This window comes from Rhinatrema bivittatum, chromosome 5, assembly GCF_901001135.1.
Source record: "Rhinatrema bivittatum chromosome 5, aRhiBiv1.1, whole genome shotgun sequence".
Taxonomy (NCBI): domain Eukaryota; kingdom Metazoa; phylum Chordata; class Amphibia; order Gymnophiona; family Rhinatrematidae; genus Rhinatrema; species Rhinatrema bivittatum.
The window spans coordinates 211,792,846-211,816,117 of record NC_042619.1 but is presented as its reverse complement, the minus strand read 5'-3'; the positions used below and the strand labels follow the sequence as shown (position 1 = coordinate 211,816,117).

The following is a 23,272-nucleotide window of genomic DNA, read 5'->3' as shown; positions in this document are numbered from 1 at the left end:
TACTAAAAAGTATATTGGGGAGATACCGGTTCCGGAGAAGGTTTTCATGGGTAATGATTCAGATGGACTGAACCAAATCACGGTGAACCTAGAAGGACTAGGGGGCTTCCATGAAGTTAGCAAGTAGCACATTTAATGTGGTAGGCCTGATTACATCACCTGGACAGGATGGTATACACCCCAGGGTTCTGAAGGAACTAAAAAATGAAATTTCAGACCTATTAGTAAAAATTTGTAACCTATCATTAAAATCATCCATTGTACCTGAAGACTGGAGGATAGCTAATGTAACCCCAATATTTAAAAAGGGCTCCAGGGGCGATCTGGGAAACTACAGACTGATTAGCCTGACTTCAGTGCCAGGAAAAATAGTGGAATGTGTTCTAAGCATCAAAATCACAGAACATATAGAAAGACATGGTTCAATGGAACAAAGTCAGCATGGCTTTACCCAAGGCAAGTCTTCCCTCACAAATCTGCTTCACTTTTTTGAAGGAGTTAATAAACATGTGGATAAAGGTGATCCGGTAGATGTAGTGCACTTGGATTTTCAGAAGGTGTTTGATAAAGTTCCTCATGAGAGGCTTCTAGGAAAAGTAAAAAGTCATGGTATAGGTGGCGATGTCCTTTCGTGGATTACAAACTGGCTAAAAGACAGGAAACAGAGTAGGATTAAATGGACAATTTTCTCAGTGGAAGGGAGTGGGCAGTGGAGTGCCTCAGGGATCTGTATTGGGACCCTTACTTTTCAATATATTTATAAATGATCTGGAAAGAAAAATGACAAGTGAGGTAATCAAATTTGGAGATGATACAAAATTGTTCAGAGTAGTTAAATCACAAGCAGATTGTGATAAATTGCAGGAAGACCTTGTGAGACTGGAAAATTGGGCATCAAAATGGCAGATGAAATTTAATGTGGATAAGTGCAAGGTGATGCATATAGGGAAAAATAACCCATGCTATAGTTACACAATGTTATGTTCCATATTAGGTGCTACCACCCAAGAAAGAGATCTAGGCGTCACAGTGGATAACACATTCAGGCCGATTCAGTAAAGTCCGCGGGAGAGTGGGCGAACGCCCGCTCTCCCGGCGCGCACACAAGCCACTCGCCTGTGTGCGCGATGCAGTATTTAAATTAGGTCTGGCAGTAGAAATAGGCAAAAGGAGGCGCTAGGGACACTAGCGCATCCCTAGCGCCTCCTTTTGTCCTGGAGCGGCGGCTGTCAGCGGGTTTGACAGCTGACACTCCATTTTGCCGGCATCGGTTCTCGAGCCCACTGACAGCTATGGGCTTGGAAACCGGACGCCGGCAAAACTGAGCGTCCGGTTTTCGACCCGACAGCCGCCGGCCGACTTCAAATTTTTTTTTCTTTATTACTTTTTTTACCCTTCGGGACCTCCGACTTAATATCGCCATGATATTAAGTCGGAGGGTGCACAGAAAAGCAGTTTTTACTGCTTTTCTGTGCACTTTCCCGGTGCCCGAAGAAATTAGCGCCTACCTTTGGGTAGGCGCTAATATCTGAAAGTAAAATGTGCGGCTTGGCTGCACATTTTACTTACTGAATTGCGCGGACATACCTAATAGGGCGCTATTAGGTTCGGCGGGTTGGACGTGCGTTTTCCGCCTCTTACTGAATAAGGGGTAAGGGAAAACGCGTGTCCAATGCCGCTCTGTCGGAGCGCACTGTACTGTATCGGCCTGATTGAAATTGTCGGTTCAGTGTGCTGTGGCAGTCAAAAAAGCAAACAGAATGTTGGGAATTATTAGGAAGGGAATGGTGAATAAAACGGAAAATGTCGTAATACCTCTGTATCGCTCCATGGTGAGACCCCACCTTGAATACTGTGTACAATTCTGGTCGCCACATCTCAAAAAAGATATAATTGCGATGGAGAAGATACAAAGAAGGGCGACCAAAATGAAAAGGGGAATGGAATAGCTTCCCTATGAGGAAAGACTAAGGAGGTTAGGACTTTTCAGCTTGGAGAAGAGACGGCTGAGGGGGGATATGATAGAGGTGTTTAAAATCATGAGAGTTCTAGAATGGGTAGATGTGAATCGGTTATTTAGTCTTTCAGATAATAGAAAGACTAGGGGGCACTCCATGAAGTTAGCATGTGGCACATTTAAAACTAATCGGAGAAAGTTCTTTTTCACTCAACGCACAATTAAATTCTGGAATTTGCTGCCAGAGGACGTGGTTAGTTCAATTAGTATAACTGTGTTTAAAAAAGGATTGGATAAGTTCTTGGAGGAGAAGTCCATTACCTGCTATTAATTAAGCTGACTTAGAAAATAGCCACTGCTATTACTAGCAACGGTTATTATCAATCTGCTCCTGTGGAAGGAGGAGTTAGCAATCTGTTATGAATCGACTCCTGAGGTAGGAGGAGTTAGGAATCTGTTATGCTCTACTCCTCAAGGACCGAGGAGTTAGCAATCTGTATGAACTGGCACTTGTGGAAGGAGGAGTTAGTAATTTGATATGCTCAGCTCCTGTAGAGAGAGTAGTTAACAAACTTACGGATCGATACTGTAAAACCGCGGGAGAGCGGACGAACGCCCGCTCTCCCGGCGCACGCACCGGCCCTTCGCCGGTGCGAGCGATCCAGTATTCAAATGAGGTGACGCGGTGCAAACGAGGGAAAGGAGGTGCTAGGGACACTAGCGCGTCCCTAGCGCCTCCTTTTGGCCTGGAGCGGCGGCTGTCAGCGGGTTTGACAGCCGACGCTCAATTTTGCCGGCGTCGGTTCTCGAGCCCGCTGACAGCCACGGGCTCGGAAACCGGACGCCGGCAAAATTGAGCGTCCAGTTTTTGGCCCGACAGCCGCGGGCCGAATTCAAATTTTTTTTTTTTTACTTTTTTTTACTTTTGGGGACCTCCGACTTAATATCGCTATGATATTAAGTCGGAGGGTGCACAGAAAAGCAATTTTTACTGCTTTTCTGTGCACTTTCCTGGCGCCGGAAGAAATTAGCGCCGACCTTTGGGTCGGCGCTAATTTTTTAGAGTAAAATGTGCGGCTTGGCTGCACATTTTACTTACTGGATCCCGCGCGCATACCTAATAGGGCCATCAACATGCATTTGGGTGGGCCGCGTGTTTTCCTCCCCTTACTGAATTTGGGTGGGCCGCGTGTTTTCCTCCCCTTACTGAATAAGGGGTAAGGGAAAACACGCGTCCAGAGCAGGCTGACAGTGCGCTCCGACGGAGCACACTTTACTGTATCAACCTGTTAAGGTATAGACTGCGGAGTAGCAAACTGTTATGAATCTGTAGCTGAAGACTCCTGATGGGGAAGGAGTAGCAATCTGTTACTAGCGGAGTGCCCGCAACATGCAAATGCATATTGATGGCCCTATTAGTTATTTCCGCGCGATTCAGTAAGTAAAATGTGCAGCCAAGCCGCACATTTTACTTTCAGAAATTAGTGCCTACCCAAAGGTAAGTGTTAATTTCTGCCGGCACCGGGAAAGTGTACAAAAAAGCAGTAAAAACTGCTTTTCTGTACACCCTCCGACTTAATATCATGGAGATATTAAGTTGGAGGTCCCAAAAGTAAAAAATAATTAAAAAAAAAAAAAAGTAAAATCAGCCCGCGGCTTGAAAACCAGACGCGCAATTTTGCCCGCGTCCGGTTCTGAACCTGTGGCTGTCAGCGGGTTTGAGAACCAACTCCGGCAAAATTGAGCGTCGGCTGTCAAACTCGGTGACAGCCGCCGCTCCTGTCAAAAAAGAGGCGCTAGGGAATTACTATTGTCCCTAGCGCCTCTTTTTACCGTGGGCCCTCATTTGCATGCGGCCGATACTATATCGCGCACGCATAGGAGAGTGGCCTGTGCATGCGCTGGGAGAGCGCCCGCTCTCCCGCAACTTTTACTGTATCGGCCGTGTACTGTATCAGGGGGACAAAGCTAGCGCGTGGAAAACGCGCGTCCAAACCCGGGATAAAAGTGCGCTCCACCGGAGAACTCGCACCCACCGGAGCGCACTGTACTGTATCGGCCTGTCGTGGTAGAGGGCGTTAGCATAATCTATGGGCCTTACTTGATGTCATTTACTTTCTTAACTACAGGTCTCATTGTCGGTTCCAATGGGTAGAGTCGCGCCAGGGTTAGGCAGGGACCCTGCCAGATATCGAGTGTCCCGGGCTCCGAAGGAGACGCTGTCGTAGCGGAGCTTAGGGCGGGGAGCCTCCTTGTTGGGTGTTGGGCTTCGGTTTACAGACGGGATTGGTTTTGGCGATGACGTTTCGGCGCTCCACCAATCAGCTTCTGTCCTCCTGCCAAGCTTTTCCGGTTCTGCCGTTGCTTGGCAACCGTCTCCACGCTGGAGACGAGGCCCCAGCCGCTGTCATAGAGACGGAGCGGGCGGAAGCGGCCTGGCAATAGCACCGGCATGGAGACGGACGTGGCCGGGGTCCGGATCTTCCCCCAGTTCTTGCAGTTTGACGATGTGGTGGTCGGGGGCGTGTACCGCCAAACCCTCACCGTCAGGAATATCAGCAGCTGCGGGAAGAGGATCGCCGTATACGGCCCCCAGCTCCAGGAGGTGAGGGGCGGTGGGGAACGGGCGGGGGTGGGGCAACGGTTCTCGGGGCCCCGCGTGGATGCAGATCACAACCCAGTGGGGTGCAGCATCCATCCATGTAGTGGGGCCTGCCTCCTGTCCCCCCACCCCACGCGGTGCTGCAGCCCTTTATTCCCTCCCTCCCCTGATTATTCTCACTGTAATGTACTTACACAGTTCACTTCAGCTTGCATATAATATAAACGCGTTCAAATTAGCTTGTCGGTCACTAAATGAAGGCCGGCTGGAAATATCCAGTGCTTTATAGTGGGGGGACACCAAGCTCGTCACAGAAGCATTGCATCAGCAGGATTATTACGTCACTCGGCTTGTGGCATCATCCCTGTCGAAGTTATCCTGCCCCCAAAATCAAGACAAAGCAACTGCCTTTGAGGCACAGGCATCAGGCTGATTGATGGCTAAATGATTTTCAAGAAGAGCTACTTACTTCCACTGCTAGAAATGTTTTCACAGTTACTGAGGGTGATTTTCACTCCCCTGCATAGGACTGAAGTCTGTGTGTAGAAAGGACCTATGGACTTTAACCCAAATTTTCCGTAAGTCATCTTTAAAAATTCCCTGGTGTGACAACACATGTGCACATATTTACACCTGCACAGTAACAGGTGTGAATGTGGGTGTGTACATTTATGCACACACTTTTGAAAATAAAGTACACTTAGCATACAGCTAGGCGATAACACACCAGTGGGTTATGCACCTCTACCAGCAGATGGAAACAGAGCATAGCTGACCTCACGGTATATATACCCATGCACTGACAGCCCACCAGTATTCTCTGTCTCCAGCAGATGGTTGACATGCATTTCCTTATTGGGGAATGCATTACAATTTTTTTATAGAAGGAGAAAAGAAAGAAGTTTATTGCTCTGCTCTCCTGTGATGATATCTTATGGTCCCTTCCTCAGTCGAGTTTCCTGAGGTGATATCTTCGGATCCCTCCCTCAGATGAGTGCTTTGGTACAGTAGCTGGTTTCTGCTTGCATGAATTTAGCTCTTAAAAAAAAAAAACAGCTGAAAGGCAAGCAGATGCAGGAAGCCGAGCACTGCGGTAAAGGTCTATGCCCTCTCCCCCTGCAGCCAGAGACCAACTCTGTACTTGGACAGGACAGTCTGAGCTCAGGTAAAGAGTTATTGAAAAAAAAAAAGAGGTAAAGGGGAATTGATTTTAGGGATTCCTCTCCCCACTGGGCTCTGTGCTTGGCCCACCGATCCGACGACTGTTCCCACCTCCAGGGGAGCTTGGGGATTCGGGCAGCTTGGTGGACTGAGCAACCTTCTGGGCTAGGCCTCACCTTCAGGTTTAGATTGTTCACCGCATTGTAGGCCGTAGCAGCATTCACATGCTTTTTCTCTGTGCATAAGACTGCCCTCTTCAGGTACATTGGTTCGCGCTTATGTGCCCTGCTGTGCATCAGGTTGTGCGCCTAGCTGAGTGCTCCGTTAACGCATAGGGGCACCTACCTGGGCATTCAGTTGTGTGCAAAGGGGCCTAGAAATCTAGGTGGACGCATAGTGGTGCGCTTAAGGGTGCCTAGGCGGGCATATGGATGGTGAACACTCGGGTGGGTGCTCAGTTGTGCATCTACCTGGAATAGTGTATTAGGTGCCTAATTTTTGAGCACCTATTTTTCAAGTGCCTATTGCGAGCACATCTGGGTGCACAGTTCTCAGACGCCTGTTGGAGCATACTGACAACTTTATGGTGCCAATAGCAAAGAAGCCTAAGCGCCTTTTCTTTTTGCTGCTTGCCATATTCGGGCATCTCAGCTTGGTGTCACCTCTAGCATGTGTCAGCACTGTTTGGAGGCTCAGGGAGAATTGTCTCTGTCTGATTTTATTAAGCTCGGTCCTTCACAGCATGATGTGGGAATGGAAAATAGCTGCCAGAGGTTGCGCCTTAATTTGGGGCTCCCCTAACTGGTTTGTCAGCAGGGAAGTAGTTCAATAGGCGCAGGACCGACGTCCCCTGGTTTTGGCATGGACCTCTCTGCCTTTTCTTGGGTGGAATTTTTTCAAGGACTACAGTCCTTTCTTCATGCGTAGTCGATGGCCCTAGCCAATCTTAAAAGATCATGATTGCAGGCTGCAGATTCCTGTGCACCTGGTGCTACAGGTAAGCATCAGAGTACGTCTAGACCTGCTACGGGTCACACCATTAGGGACTCGGATAGCATGGATGATGAAGACAATCCTTACTCCCTGGAGGATGGGAAAATTCCCCCAGGGCTGGAGCTGTATTGGACTATGTTGCATTTCTTTCATTGAGATGAGTTAATGGTTCTGATTTCCCAGAATTTAAGATGCTGGAGGTACTGGGGGCTGAGATCATGTCTGAGCTAAAGAAAGATCCCATTTTGATTTCCTTGCGTAAAGCCTCATGTTTCTTCCCTATCAGTTAACCATAAAATCCTCCTTGATAGACTAAACGAAATAGGCATTAAAGACTTAGCGCTCAAATGGTTTAGCTCTTACCTAATAAATAGAACCTACAAAGTAAAATTTCCTGATAGAGAATCACATCCTATCGATCTCAGCTTCGGAGTGCCCCAAGCATCCTCTCTATCCTTGGCTCTTTCATCAAGCCTTCCCAGATCCACCGGATAATCACTAGTTTGAGCCTCACTTCTTACAAGGACTTTGACACACTTCCTCCTGAACAATGGACACTGGCATTTCCTGGTTAAAGCATATGCTCTAACCCGTTAAATTATTTGTATCATGTTATATTTATTCTTCCTGCCTCTATCTTCCTTCCAGCTTGTCCTTAAGCCTCCAAGTTTTCCATACCTTGTTGATTGTAACTTTGACTTATTCCTTTTCCTTTGTTATCTATTATTTACCAGAACTGTTACCTCAGTTTTACCCTTTGTTAAAATGTAAACCGATCCGATATGGTTATCTACTATGAGGGTCGGTATAAAAAAAACTGCTAAATAAATAAAATAAATAAATCCTCTACACTATTTAATATCTATATGCTCCCTTTATGCAAAATTCTATCAGGCCTCGGTCTAACACATTTTATCTATGCCGATGATGTTCAAATTTTAATACCGATCCAAAAGTCCATTGACCAAACTCTAAAGCTCTGGGACATATACCAATCCACCATTGAAAAGGTATTAACCCAAATGAATCTTTCCCTAAATACTAAAAAAACTGAAATCCTATACATCTCCCCTAAATTAAGCAAGACAAAAGAGCTTGAAATTCAAGAAGCGGCCAAAAACTACCCCATCTCCCTAGAAGTATGAGATCTAGGGATTTTTATAGATTGCGAATTCTCCATGAAATCCTGCTTTAAAAAAATCATAAGCGATGGGTACTTCAAATTAAACATACTCAAAAGATTAAAACCTCTCCTAGTCCCTAAAGACTTTAGAACTGTCTTACAGGCACTTGTCTTATCAAGATTAGACTACTGTAACTCACTATTCTTAGGCCTTCCCGCAAATATAACAAGACCATTGCAACTTCTGCAGAACTCTGCAGCTAGACTCTTGACAGGTACTAGAAGATCTGAACATATCACCACAATATTAAAAGAACTTCATTGGCTGCCGGTCAAATACAGGGCCCAGCATAAATTCTTATCACTAATACACAAAATCCTCTACAATGAAAAAATTGAATGACTAACCTCTTCACTTCACTTCTACACCCCCTCAAGAACCACCAGATCAACCGGAACAGGGATACTACCAATTCCTTCTCCCAAAATTGCCCACCTAAATAATATAAGAGAAAGATCTATCTCTATTGCTGGACCCCATCTATGGAACTCCATCCCGCAGGAATTACGACTAGAAGCTGACATCAAATTATTTAAAAAGGGGATTAAAACTTGGCTTTTTAAACAAGCCTACCAAGAGCTGTTAGCATAATTATCTTACACTTCTGATTTAATACCAAGGTAATGTATATTTTTATTTTTATTATACTGTCTCTACCCTAACTATACTACCTCTCTAAGTGTTTACATTTTGATTATTTAGCATACTTTTTAGTTTGCTATGTTATTTTTTTAACCTACAAAAGCAAATTAATGTTAAAATCAAACCGCCTAATATGTTGCTAACAAACAGGCTTAACTTACACACTTAGTTTATTATTTTAAAATTGTTACCGTACTATGATGGCACATGATTAATTTGTTAGCTATACCATCCATAATTTTCATTATCGTGCCCTCCTGTAAACCGTTGTGGTGGTTAATTAACTTAACCACGGTATAGAAAAGTTTTTAAATAAATAAATAAATGAATAAATAAATAATATTATGAAATAATGTATTTATTTCTTTCTTCTTTGGAAATGCAAATAATTTTAAATGATTAATTGCTAACTACTGTAAACCAATTTGATATGCTTGCATTAAAAGTTGGTATATAAAAATTATGAAATAAAATAAATAAATAACTCAATCAATCAATCATGGAGGCTAAGAAAGAATTGATTGATCTTGAATGGGGCATCCCAGAAGCTAATTTTAAAGAGGGACGAGACTTGGAAGGGCGGTACCCCCTGCATCCAGCTGCGAGAGAGCAATTGCGCTTTCCAAAAGTGGATGTGCTTGTCTTTGCTGTTACCAAGCGGACCACTATTCCCTTAGAAGGGGGAGTGGCATTGAAGGATACACAGGATAGAAGATTTGAGGCCATCGTTAAGCAGGCCTTTGAAGCGATGGCAATGAATTTGCAGATAGCTTCTTGTTGCTTCCTGATGGCTTGCTCTTCTTTACTTCTTTCTCAGGAAGTCGATGAATCTAATGTGAATTCCAGGGCAGAGATGGAAACAGCAGCCGCCTTCTTGGCAGATGCGGGCTGCGATCTGGTCCGCGCTTCAGCTAGAGGGGTGTCTTCGGTAATAGCAGCCAGGAGTCAGTTATGGCTCAGGGATTGGTCAGCTAATACAATTTCGAAGTCTAATCTTACGAAATTGCCTTTTAAAGGATCATTCTTCTTTGAGAGTGAACTAGAAAAATGGGGTGAGGCTCAGGTTCCTCAGTTACCAGAGGATAAGAAGCAGACGCCGCACTCCTTTGGCACGAGAGGTCGTGTTAGGGGTTTCGGACGCTTTTGCCCGTACAGAGGAGCGACTTCTTAGAGGACTTGGCCTTTGGGTAGGTCTCAGTTCTTTCGTCCCAGGCAGCCCAGAAGGGGCTCAGGCTCAGGTAGTGGTGCCCCCCCTAAGCCTCTTAATGATGGTGTGCTGACCCACCCCCAGGAACAGGAGATAGGAGGTCGCCTCTCTTTTTTATCGGAGGTGGGTCAAGATCACGTCAGACCAATATCTGGAAGTGATAACAGATAGCTACGCTCTGGAGTTTCTCAGCGTTCCTCGATATGTTGTCGTGGAGTCTCCCTGCAACTCTTCGCAGAAGAGACAAGCAGTGGAGTTAGACCTGGGGGAATTCTGCGCTACTGCAGAGCTCAGAATTTGCGCAGAATTCGCCCCCTGCGCAAATTGGGGTAGATTTTAAAAGGTGCGTGCAGGCGTAGATGTGCGCGTGCTACCCGGCGAGCACACATGTACGCCCAATTTTATAATGTGTCCGCAGGCGCGCGAATGTTATAAAATCGAGAGTTGGGGCGCGCAAGGGGGTGCATAATTGTGCACCTTGCGCATGCCGAGCCGCGCTGCCTTCTCCCGTTCCCTTCCCCCTAGTGTGAACTTCCCACCCCTTCCCCTTACCTTTCCCCCCCTAGCCCTACTCTAACCTCCCCCTGACTTTTGTCTTACCTTTTGTGCCTGCCTCTGGGTAGGCGCAAGATGCGTGCGCCGGCAGCCTGCTGGCACGCGATCCTCCGACACAGCGACAAATGGCCGCTTATCAGAGGCCTCTGGTCCCGCCCCTGCCTCTGGTCCACACCACCCCTTTAGTAAAGCCCCGGGACTTACATGCGTCCCGGGGCTTTATGCCCGTCGCTGGGCCTTTTGAAAATAGGCCCGGCGCGCATAAGAACGGTTACGCACGAAAATCCTCCGGATTTACGTGCGTAACCTTTTTAAAATCCAGCCCATTCTGCGCAGAAAATGGCAGAGGAGACCCCGGCATGCTGCAAACGGAGTGCACCGTTCGCAGCGAAGATGAAGGCCCCGATGAGCATGAACGTATGTAGAGAGGTGTGTGTGTGTGTATGTGTATGTGTGTGTGTGAGAAGGGGGACGGGATGTGAGAGAGTGGAGGGGGAGGGAGTGTGAGAAGGGGGAGGAGGTATGAGAGAGAGGAGAGAAGGGTGAGAGAGAGGAGGGGGAGGGGAGGATGAGAGATGGGGGGGTGAGAGAGAGCGGGGGAGGGGGTGAGAGACAGAGCAGGGGGGTGAGCAGGAGAGTGTGAGAGAGAGAGCAGGGGGAGTGTGAGAGAGAGCAGGGCGGGTGTTTGAGTGTGGGTGCCAGAGAGAGGGAGCCTATGTGAAGAGATTGTGTAGGAGTGTGTATATGTGTGTGAGAGATTGGGAGCTGGTGTGTTTGAAAAATGGATCCTGTGTATGTGAGGGTGTTGGCCTTTGTGAAGGGATGGTGTATGTGTGATAGCCTGTGTTAGGGTGTGTGCGTGAGAGAGAAAGGGAGCTTGTGAGAATGTGCATGCAAGAGAGAGGGGCCCTGTATGAGAGGATGTGTGTGCGAGAGAGTGAGGGAGCCTGTATGAGGGTGTGTGTATGTGCACTAGAGAAAGGGAGTATGTGGTGAGAGAGGAAGGACAGAGGGAGCCTGTGTGAGGGGCAGTACTGAGAAAGGGGTTAAACTCTAGGAGTGGACATAGAGTGGAAGGGGTTGAGCCTAGAGATGGAGGGGAGAGATACTGGCAGGTGAAGGAGTTGGGGCCTGAGAGGGCAAAGAGGCCAGGGGAGAGTGGAAGGGACATTCTTATAGTGAATTTCTAGGGATAGGGAAATACCTACAGTACCTGAATGTAATCCACTTTGAAGCGCTGAAAAAAGTGCGAAAAGCGGAATAAAAATCTAAATAAATTCTGCTCTAAATATTTACAATTCTGCATCTTTAAGTAATAACTTTATTCTGTCATGTAAATTGTGTTATTTTGACCAATATAAAGTTTGCAGAATTTTGCAGAATTTTAAGTTTTTGTGCACAGAATTTATATTTTTCATGTACAGAATTTTTAATTTTTTTGCGCAGAATTCCCCCAGGAGTATGGATCGTCAAGGCTCCTTAGCCTGCGGGCTGTAGTTCCAGTGCCCACTGCCCATGTCACAAGAAAATATGGGCAGATATTCCGTTTATTTCATTGTAACCACAAAGGAGGGTTACTTTCTCCCCATCTTAGATCTCAAGGGAGTTAACCGTCATTTGCGGGTGACTCGTTTTCACATGGAAACCTTACGCTCAGTGATGATAGCAGTATAGTCGGGGGAGTTTCTGACTTATCTGGATGTCAGAAGCATTACTTCATGTTCCCATCCATCTGGAGCAACAACGGTTTCTGCGTTTCTCTGTTTTGGGGCAACATTATCAGTTTCGAATGCTGCCTTTTTGGTTGGCTACCACGCCCAGAACCTTTTCCAAAGTTATGGTGGTGATTGCAGCACTGTTGAGAAAGGATGGCATTGTGGTTCACCCGTACTTAGACAACTGGCTGATTTGGGCCAAGAATCTGAAAGAGAGTCTTTGGGTCTCACTTAAGGTGATCTCCTTGCTACAGGAACTAGGTTGGGTGGTGAACTTGGCCAAGAGCAATCTACAGACATCCCTGGAGTATCTCGGTGTTCGGTTCGACATGAAGCAAGGCAGGGTGTTCCTGCTGGAGGACCGCATTCAGAAGCTGATCGTGCAGGTGCGTCTATTGACAGAAACAATATGCCTAACAATATGGTCTTATATATAGGTTCTTGGGTTGATGGCGGCCACCCTAGAGGTGGTTCCATGTGCAAGGGTACATATGTGCCCTCTTCAGCGCACTCTGTTGGCTCATTGGAGTCTACAGTCTCAAGTCTATTCGATACGGCTTCACCTACTGGTGGAGATCAGCATATAATTGCAGTGGTGGTTGCAGCGGACCATCTAAGGAAGGGGGTTTCCCTACATTCACCGGACTGGCTGTTACTTACGATGGATGCAAGCCTCCAGGGTTGGGGGGGGGGGGGGGGGGGGGGGCTCGCTCTCAGGAATTAACAGTGCACGAGCACTGGAGTACAGAAGAGTCTTTCTGGAGCATCAATTGGCTGAAAGCTTGGGCCATCTGGTTGGCATGCTTATGATTCATCAACTGATTGCAGGGTTGAGCGGTCTGGATAATGTCTGACAATGTGATGATAGTGGCTTACATCAATCGCCAGGGAGGAACCAAGAGTCAGCAAGTGTTGCAGGAAATAGCCCAACTTATGGAATGGGTGGAGGTACATTTTCAGGAGATCTCAGCCTCCCACTGTTATGGGACCGGGCCGTGCCCCAGTCCCTCCTCCTACCTTGGGGCCAGCCTGGCCCGCGCGGACTCTTCCCAGGCCGTCTAGGCCTGCATTGCAGCCTGCCGCGGCGTCCCCTCTGTGAGGGAGACGCCGCCGATTCCCCGTCACTGGCCCCGCCCCCTAGGTGCACGAGTGCGTAGGGGCTCCAGATTTAAAGGGGCCAGCGTGGGAACTCAGGGACAGCCCCTAAGGATGACGTCAGACGCTGCCCCTTAGGGGCTGTCCCTCAGTTCCCCCTGAGTGGTTAGTTGCTGCGGTATCCTGATTGTCCTTCTGTCTTCTGACTCCTGACCTGGCTTTGTTCTTGACTACGTTCTCAGCTTCTGCTCCTGGTTTTGGTATTGACTTCTGGCATCTGACTTGGCTCCATCTTCTGATCACATCCTCAGCTTCCACTACTGGTTTTGGCATTGACTTCTGATTCCTGGCTTCTGACCCTGGCTCCGTCCACGACTCTGCTTCAGCTTGATCCCTGGCTTCTGACTTCGTCTTCTGATTCCTGGCTTCTGACCCGGCTTCATTCCTGGACTTCGACTTCTTCCACCATCTCAGGTATCCGGTATCCGTGGCCCCGAAGATTCTCCTCAGTCCCAGCGGCTTGGGCTCTCATGGGCTCCTCCTGGGGGAGCTGCGGGCTTCCGAGGGTGAAGATTCTTCCGTCTCCTGGGCCCGGCTACCCTCGACGTCCACCTCGCCGGACGCTGCACGGATCCTTGGTCGCATAGGGTCCCGCCTAAGTCCAAGAGGCCCGGGTCCCTAGGGGCTCTCCTGGGGGGACCTCGGGCTTCCAGTGGTGAAGTCCTCTCCAGGATCTCTTCAGCGCCGCCTCCCGGCTGTGACGCTTCTATGGGTTCCCACAGTATTCCATCCTCCATCTCAGCCGGCCGAAGGGTCCGCGACCGTAACACCCTCATTGCAGGAAAAGACAATGTAAGAGCCAAATTTCTCAACAGAGTCTGGACCCAGGAGAATGGGAATTGTCAAATGAGGCAATCCACCTCATAGTGGACTGCTGGAGCCTCCCTTTTCTAGATCTGCTGGCAACATCTCACAATTCAAAGGTTCCTTGCTTCTTCAGTTACAGAAGAGATCAAAAGTCCCTGGGCATCGATGCCCTCATGCAGGAGTGGCTGGAAGGCAAACTCCAATATGCCCTTCCCCCGTGCCCCATGGTGGGCAGAATGATTCAGAAGATCAAAAGTCACACAGGGATGGTGCTTCTGGTGGCACCAGATTGACGCAGATAGATGTGGTATGCAGATTTGCGAAGGCTCCTGGTGGATTCTTCTATCCAATTACCGGTTCACAGGGATTTCCTATGGCAAGGGCCTGTTCTTCACGAAGATCCGACTCCATTTTGTCTTATGATATAGCCTTTGAGAGGATTCAGTTGCTGAAGCGTGGATCTTCTACTGTGGTGATTACCATCTTACTACGAGGGTTTGAGGTTTGATGTGAGGGTCGAGGGGTTCAGCCTTGTTCGGTTAAGATACCACTCAATTTGGAATTTTTGCAGGATGGATTGATTAAAGGGTTGGCCCTTAATTCATTGAAGGTACATTTGGCGGCTCTTGACTGTTTTTGAGGTCAAGTAGATGGTGGACTCTTGTCAGCTCATCCAGATATGGCTCGTTTCTTAAAAGGGGTGAAGCATCTTTGTCCTCCCCTGTGGTTGCCGGTGCCCTTGTGGAGTCTTAATCTGGTTTTGGATTTTCTGGCGGGTCCCACTTTTCGACCACTATGTAGCCTTTCCTTGAGGTTACTTATCTTGAAAAAGTTTCGTGTGGCAATTTGTTCTGTGCGTAGAGTCTCTGAACTGCAGGCCTTGACTTTACAGGAACTGTTTCTGCGAGTGTCTCCAGGGGCGATACAGTTGCATACTGTTCTGTCCTTTTTGCCAAAGGTGGTCTCAGATTTTCACTTGAATAAGTCAATTTCCCTGCCGACTCTGGATAGGGAGAGAGATGTGGATGAATATCACCTGTTATGGTCCTTGGATGTCAAGAGGCTTATCGAGATATTTAGAGGTTTCTGAACCTCTCAGGAAGACAGACAGACTGTTTATACTCCATGGTGGTGTTAGGATTTGTGGATATGTGGGCCCTTTGGCTGAGGTGAGGGATGGTACCGCCCAGGGGAGGAGCCCCTGAGCCTCACCGTAGGGAGGCGAAGTCTCGGCTGCGGGATGATATACAGCAGAGGTAGAGAAGGAGAAGGAGAGGGTGACCCCTGGAGGCGGGCCATGGAGCAACAGCGCAGATGCTGACATCAGACTCATAGGAATCAGGCAATAGGTGCGGCAGTACACAAGGAGTGGGAGTGCCGAGCGAAAGCACAGTCACTGAAGTTACAAGGGGTCCGTAGAGATGGTACACAAGAGGGTTCCTCGATGGAGTCACGGTAGTGGTCCGCAGAGCGGAGTACACACGGTGATATCTAGTGATATCATCCTGCAGGTCTGCAGCGAGGGCTCCTCTAGCGATATCACAGCACAGGTCCGCAGAGTGGGGTTGACCTGGAGGGTTCCTGTTAGGAGTTAGACTGCGGAGTTAGCAATCTGTAGAGGATCTGCTCCTGTGGTTGGAGGAGTTAGCGATCTTTGTAATGAACTCTTCTGGAGGGAGGAGCTAGCTATCTGTGATGGTTAAACTCCTATGAAGGGGAGGAGTGAGCAAGCTGGTTGTGAATGACACCTCAAGAGGGAGGAGTTAACAATATGTTATGAATCTCTGTACGGAGTAGCAATCTGTTATAATCTATTCCTGAGGAAGGAGAAGTTAGTATACTGATATGCTCAGCTCCTGTAGAGGGAGTAGTAACAAACTGTAATGAATCTGTTGCTGAAGACTCCAGGTGGGGAAGTAGTAGCCATCTGTTACCAGCGGAGTGCTTGGAGAGGACACTCAGCTGTAGAGGAATGTAGATAGGTGAATCCTTGGGCCGATGGCAGATGAGTGCACCCACAGGAGGATATCCTGAGAGGGACCACCGGCTAGGCTTGAGTACAGTAATAGACACAGATAATTCTTTTATTAGACAGGTTAGTAGAACCACCAGAGGTGGCAGTAGTGAGCTGATATGCCCGGCAGGGCTGAAGTCCCTCAGGTACTGGAACAGAGATCCCAGGGTTGCTGAGCTGTAGAGAAACTATAGATAGCGAGTAGACAGGGTATGCTGTGTTCATAGCCAGAACTGGATGACAGATCTCACATAAGGTCTTTAGAAAGCTCAGTAGCTGGAAAGGGTTAGGCCCTCGAGGAGCGAGTACCTGGTTCCAGGGAAAGCTCTGCGAGAGCGATGGTAACTCACAATTGTCTGTATCTGTGATAGCTTCTAGGCAGTAGAGAATCTTCATAGTGTTCAGGAACATGGGCCCTCGAGGAGAGAGTATCGGTTCCTATCAGCAATCTGAAACAGAGAAAAGAGACTAGGCCCCCGAGGAGCGGGTACCCTTGATAAGTCCGAGGAGGCAGAGTAGCTTGGACGAATCCTTGCTAACTCAATTCATTAGCAAATACTGAGACCTTTTATATTGGAAGCAGATGATGTCAGTTCAGGAGGACACCCCTGAGGTTCGCGCCCTTGCTGGTACATAATTCAGAGCGCGCGTGTGCCCTGCATCATCAGGAACATGGCGGATCCACAGCGTCATGCCACTTCGGGGACGCCGGAGGAAGACGGCAAGAAGACGCCGCGGCAGCAAACCGTCCATCAGGCCCGGAGGGAGTCGCCACAATGGTAAGGAGGGCGGAGTGAGGGCGTCGAGCAGCGACGGATGCAACAGTTCCTTTAGCGATATCACGGCAATGGTCCGCAGAGCGGGGTACACCAGAGAGGATTCCCATGTAGATATCACAGCAGTGGTCCACAGCGTGGCTACTCACAGTGGCTGAAGATAAGTAGAATTTCCGTAGAAGGCCTCGGGAAGTGAGGCAGGCAGGAGTCCGGGTGAGAGGCCCTCCGAGGAGCGGATAGCCGAGAGACAAGGAAGGTCCCCAGAGGAGCGGGTACCCGGTAGTCTCACACCACGGAAGCAGGAACAGGAACAAGCACTGAAGCGACAGAAGGTGGATTCAACAAGATGAACTTGTTGCCAAGGTGTTGGCTGTCTGGGCCGGCGAGCTTAAATGTCCAAGTTGAGTGACGTCATCTGAGGGGGATGCCCCCGAGGTTCCCGCCATGACGTGGTTAAAGCCGGCTTGGAAGCGCTTGCACGCGCCTAGGGAACCCCAAGGGTAAGATGGCGGTCGGCGGCGTCCATGCTGCTCTGGTGGGCCTGGGAATGGAGGCAGGTAGGTCGCCGGTGGTTGGCAGAGGCCGCGAGTTCACCCAACGGAGCCAAGGCAGAGAAAAAGGAGGTGAGCAAGAGAGGTCGCAGCCATCTGCGGCTGCGGAGTGTAACAGTACCCCCCTTCTTAGGGCCCCCCCGGGGGTTTGGGTTTTCCTGGGTGAGAAATATGAAACTGCTTGATCAGTTCTTTATCGGGAATGTTGGCTGCAGGCTCCCAGCTATTCTCTTCAGGCCCAAAGCCCTCCCACGATATCAGATATTCCCATCGTCTTCCTCGCTTCCGTACATCCAGGTCGTCCTCTCCCTGATATGTGATGTCCTCCTCTGATGCCAGAGGTTGGGGGTTCAGGCAGTCTTTTGGAAAATTCAGACAGGATGAGAGGTTTAAGTAATGAGACATGGAAGGCGTTATGAAACTTGAGCGATATGGGTAGACGTAGGCTGTAAGTAACTGGGCCCAGGCAACGAAGTATGGGAAATGGCCCGATATACCTGGGAGTGAAGCGGACTGAAGGTAGTTTCAGGCAAATAAATCGAGCACTAAGCCATACTTTATCACCAGGACTGAATTAAGGGGCTGTCCGATGGTGAGCATCATAGCATTTCTTGGACTTCTGGGCAGCTTGTTGTAGAAGTCGTTTGGTGTCGTCCTAAAGTTGATGCAACTCTTGGGTGGTGGCCTGCGCTGCAGGAGAGGCCACTCACAGAGGTAGTGGAAGCGGAGGTAGGGGCTGATGCCTGTATACCACTTGGAAGGGTGAAGACCCGGTCGATGCAGAAAGATGAGAATTGAGGGCAAACTCAGCGCAAATAAGTAACTCGGACCAGTCATTTTGTCATGAGTTTACGAATGCCTGGAAAACTGCTTTAAGGTCCGATTTGTTCTTTCCATCTGGCCATTGGCCTGCAGGTGATAGGCCGATGTGAGGTCCAAGGCAATGTCAAATTTTTTACATAAGGCCCTCCAGAATCTGGCCGTGAATTGCACTCCCCGGTCGGAGAGTATTTATTTATTTTTTATTTATTTAAATTTCTTATATACCGGCATTCGCGATGGGAGTCGCATCATGCCGGTTTACAAATAACAAGGTGTGACAACAGAATAAATACTTAATAACTTAAAAACATTAACATGTGATAGAAGAATAAGGTAGCAGTTACAATAAAACAGGGATAAAATGTAACTTGGAATGAAGAGAATGCAAAAGAGAGATTAACACTGAGATAACAAAAGAATATATGCCTCGGGAGTCCGTGGAGGCGGAATATATGGCGGATGAACAGTCTCACCAACTCCGGGGCTGAAGGGAGGCCAGGTAGAGCCACAAAGTGAGCCATTTTTGAAAACCGGTCTACCGTAACCCAAATAGTGTTGTTGCTGCTGGAAGGAAGAAGATCCACTATGAAATCAGTGACCATGTGTGTCCACGGTTCACTGGGTGTGGGAAGTGGTTGCAAGAGGCCCCAAGGTTGACCCATCGGCGGCTTCTGATGGGCACAGGTAGGGCACGAATCCACATACGCTTGGGCATCCTTCCTCATGGTCGGCCACCAGTAGAACCTCTGGAGTAAAGAAAGAGTTCTAGCTTGACCTGGATGGCCTGCCAGTAGGGAATTGTGCGCCCATCGAAGAATTTTTCTATGCAGTGGACGGGGAACCACCGTCTTCCTGGGAGGTACGGTGAACGTGGCGGAGAGAAGAACCTTGTCTGGATCAATGATGTGATGTGGAATGTCCAGAACATCCTCAGTAGTGAAGGACCGAGAGAGGTCGCAGCCGTCTGCGGACGCAGAGCGTATCAGGTGGGAGTAAACAGGGTGAGCCATTGTCGTGGGCTACAATAGCCCGCTGGATTAAGGAGGTTGTCATGGCCATGTATGTGGATGCTGAGCAATTGTTGCCTAGTCAGATTAGGGCTCATTCCACTAGGGCTCAGGCAATATCATGGGCAGAGATTAGATTGCTATCTCCTGTCAAGATTTGCCAAGCTGTGACATGGTCCTTACATACCTTTTCCAGGCATTGCCGCCTGGATGTGCAGACCCGGGAGGATGTTTGGGATTAGCTTTGGGACATCCCATTGGTGTGGATCCACCTATCTGAATGTTAAGAAAGGAGAAATTACTACTTACCTGATAATTTCCTTTTCTTTAATGAAGATAGGTGGATCTACCTTTCTGCCGTTGGCTGCCGGATGGTTGTGCTATTGTCCTCCTGCATGACTGCGTTGTTCCAGGGGTTACTGGTAAGTGTCAATCCAGTCCTTAGACTAGTGTTATTATACTCCTTGTCTGAGCTCAGTGGTTTCCTGTTAGCTGAGTGCTGGAGTGGTTGTCTGTTAATAATCAGATTTTGTTAGCTTGTCCACAGTTGGCTTTTGCAGAGAATACTGGTGGGCTGATGTCAGTGCAGGGGTATATATATCATGAAGTCAGCTTTGCTCCATCTCCATCTGATGGTAGAGTTGCATAACTCAGTGGTGTGGATCCACATATCTTCAATAAAGAAAAGGAAATTATCAGGAAAGTAGTAATTTCTCCATAAATGTTTCCCAACCTTATTTCCACTTCCGGAATACTTCTTTGGAGTGGGTGTAAAACTATGCACAAAACTGCTTTATTCCCCAGGCTATTCTCAAAAGGAAATTTAGATACCAAAATCTGCAACAGAGTAAACAGCCAGGAAGGTATGGAAAAGATGAGGGACCTAGCAAAGCTTGAGGAATGGACTAGGTTCTGGCAGCTAAGATTTAATGCTAAAAAATGCAAAGAAATGGGTTTTGGGTGCAAAAACTCAAAGGAGATGTAATGTAATGGAGGTGAAATTCTTCTATTTTATGTATGTATGTATATATTTATTTATTTAATTATAAGAAATTGTAGCCTGCACCCTCCAGTAGTGTGGGGCAGTGAAGAAAAGTATATACAAAATAAGAATCAATGGTTACTTAACATTCATATTCATAGACATATACATCAATAAACATAACTTTCAATTTCAGCCTTACGGAGGGAAGGATATGCTGGTAAAAGAAGCGAGAGATCTGCTAACAATCAAATGCTTTGTTAAAGATAATTTTTTTCAGCCCTTTTTAAAATAATACAGAGTCTGTGGTTTTCTTTAAATCACACAGTAGTGAGTTCCAGAGGATGGGGCCCATGCTGTAAGCACAAAGGAAGAGCAGGATCTAGGGGTGATTATATTTAATGATCCTAAAATGGCCAAACAAGTGGTTAAATCAGCAGCAAAAGCCAGAAAGATACTTGGCTGCATAGGGAGAGGCATGGTTGACAGAAAAAGGGAGATGATATTGTCCCTGTATAGGTTCCTGGTGTGCTTGGTGGTCCGCAAGTTTGTCCTGAGGATCACTGCTCTTACCTCCGCTGGGGATGGCTCCAACCTCCCTGTTCACGCCACAGCCATGCCTCTGGAGTCATAGCAGAAAGCCGCTCCAGTCCAGCACTCAGCAGAGGTGGCAGGACGCTGCTGCGCTAGCCTTACTTCCCTAGGGCCGTGTGTGTGCTGACAGCCCTTTTTTTAAAGGGCCAGTGATGGGAATCTTGCAAGGGCGCAACCCGATGACGTCAGAGCTGGACCAGTATTTAAGGCTCCTGTAAGGAAGGTGGACCCTTGAGCCGAGACAAGGTTGTTACCAGCACCAAGGAGAGGTCCTTGGTGGTCCTCATCGTTGGGAGGCAGTTCTGAGGGAGAGAGCCCAACAGGACCTTCACCTATACCAGTCCAAGTTCCCCGCAGGTTGAGCCCTTGCGTGCCAGGGCCGGCAGGACTTAGGTGCGGGCCTCTCAGACAGCAGGTGGAAGACAGGTCGGACATGTCAAGGGTCGAGGTAGGCAGCAGGCTCCAGGAGATGGAGGCCAGGCCAAGGTCTGAGCAGGTAGCGGACAAGCAGGAACAGTGAGCCAGGCTGAAGATCAGGGCAGGCAGCGGACAAGCAGGAATGGTGAGACTAGCAAGGGTCAGAGCCAGTAGATCAATCCGAGGGAGCAGGAACAATGAGGAGCTGGAACAGGACTAGGGCAGGATCTGGAGCAGGAGTCAGAAGAATCACAGGAACGCGGGGTCAGGATGCAGACAACACACACTCACCATGAGCTGGACCTGTTGCCGAGGCAAGGAGGAAGTGGCAAGGCAGAATATTTATACCTGCCTTGCCTGACGTCATCATCCCAGGCCGCTGGGAACTTTCTTGCTGTTGGCCCTTTAAACTGAATCCATGTGCGCACGCGCACCTAGGGAGTCCAGGGATGCAGCATCGTTGGCGTCGGGACACCGCGAGCAGGCCGCAAAGGCGGTGAACTGTGCCAGGATGCAGCAGTGGCGGAGGGATGCTGGAGTGGGCTTCATGCCCGTTTAGGTGAGGAGACCCGGCCCGACTCCCTGAGGGCTGGGGCACCTTACAGCTTTCTCCTGCACTTCACAGACACCATGGCAATGGGTCGACTCCTGTGGGAGAAGTGTATTGCCTGCATTCCTGTCTTTGGTTTCTGGTTCCTGGTTCCTGCCTTGCTGTGGTTTCCTGAGTCCGTGTCTTCTCTTTGTAGTTACCATCATCTGGTTGTTCCTGGACTCCCTCATCTATGGTCAGTTTCCTCTCATTTGTCCTCAGTGTTTTTTGTGGTCCTGTGGTCTTCGTCCTTCCCCTCTTCATCATCCTTCCTGGACTGATCTTCTGGCTTTGACCCTGATGCTGCCTGAAGACCACCTGCCACGACCTCAGCCTGGACATTGACTGTAATTCTTCTCTGCCTGCCACTGACCACTGCCTGGACACCAACGTTGCTGTGCTCCGCCTGCTCTGATTTCAGCTTAACCCTGGCCATTCCTTCCACTGCTCCCTCAGCAAGCTGGGCTGCAGTACTTCCTGCCTGCCTGGATTTCCATCACCGTAGAGGCCCCCACCTAAGACTACCTGGCCCCAATACCCAAGGGCTCCACCTAAGGAGAACGTGGGCCAGTATTGGCGAAGCTACAGTTGGGCCTCTGGTTCTGCCAACTCTGCCTGCTGATGGTGGAGACCTGCAGGGCTCCTCCCCGCAGGTAGCGCCAACTTCCCCTCGGCCGAAGGATCCACATTCGCAACAGATTGCCATAACCATGGACCCGGTGGAGGCCTCTAGAAGATACAGGAGTAGCAGTGCTTTCTCAAAGCTCTAGGGGCCTCTATGGAGCATCTCAGTACCAGCTTCGACTCTTCAGTCTCCTTGGGCACATCGACACCTCGTACGCCGGCACCTGCCACTCCCATGGGACCCTCACAATCCGTCATTTCATTACCAGCTCTCCCTCGCTATGCCTGGGAACCTTAAATGTGCCGATGGTTCATCAACCAGTGCAATATGCATTTTGTTCTCCAATTAGTGCTGTTTCTGGATAACTCCATGAAGACTATCTATATTCTCTCTTTTCTGAACAATGCTCTGGCCTGGGCATCCCCCTTGTTGGGAGCACTCCAACCTCATTCTTCAGGAATTCCAACACTTCCTTGTGGCCTTTAAAACCATATGTGATGATCCTGGTCACCAGTCAGCCTCTGGTTCGGAGCTCCTCCACCTCCGTCAGGGCAGTCGCTTCCTCTCAGATTAAGCCATCGAATTCCGGACCCTGGCTATGGAACTCAACTGGGGAGAGGACTGTCTCCACAGCATCTTCCTAAATAGACTGTTCTCCTGCATAAAGGATGAACTGGCAGCCTGCAAGCTTCCCGACTTGCTGGAATTCCTCATTGACTTGATGGACTGGATCGACCGCTGGCTCCAGGAACAGAACTGGGAGCTGCAACCCTCTAAGAGATGCAAGGCTGCTGCCAGCTTGCCTCACCATCCCGCTTTCTTATTGGAGTCGTCTCCTTCCTCTGGATCCCCTGCTGAGGAACTGATGCAATTGGGATGTGGGTATCTGATCCCAGAGGAGTGCCTCCGGTGTCAAC

At 48.7% G+C, this 23,272-nt stretch overlaps 1 protein-coding gene across 1 annotated transcript in view; it reads left to right on the top strand.

The window, feature by feature from the left end:
* The first annotated feature begins 4,382 nt into the window (after nucleotides 1-4,382).
* The window catches only part of CFAP47 (cilia and flagella associated protein 47), a 1,765,744-nt gene continuing 1,746,854 nt past the window's right edge, over nucleotides 4,383-23,272 (top strand). The window contains exon 1 of the mRNA XM_029603108.1: nucleotides 4,383-4,562. Coding sequence (XP_029458968.1) covers nucleotides 4,410-4,562 — 153 coding nt within the window. The 5' untranslated portion in view covers nucleotides 4,383-4,409. The remainder of the gene's footprint in view (nucleotides 4,563-23,272) is intronic.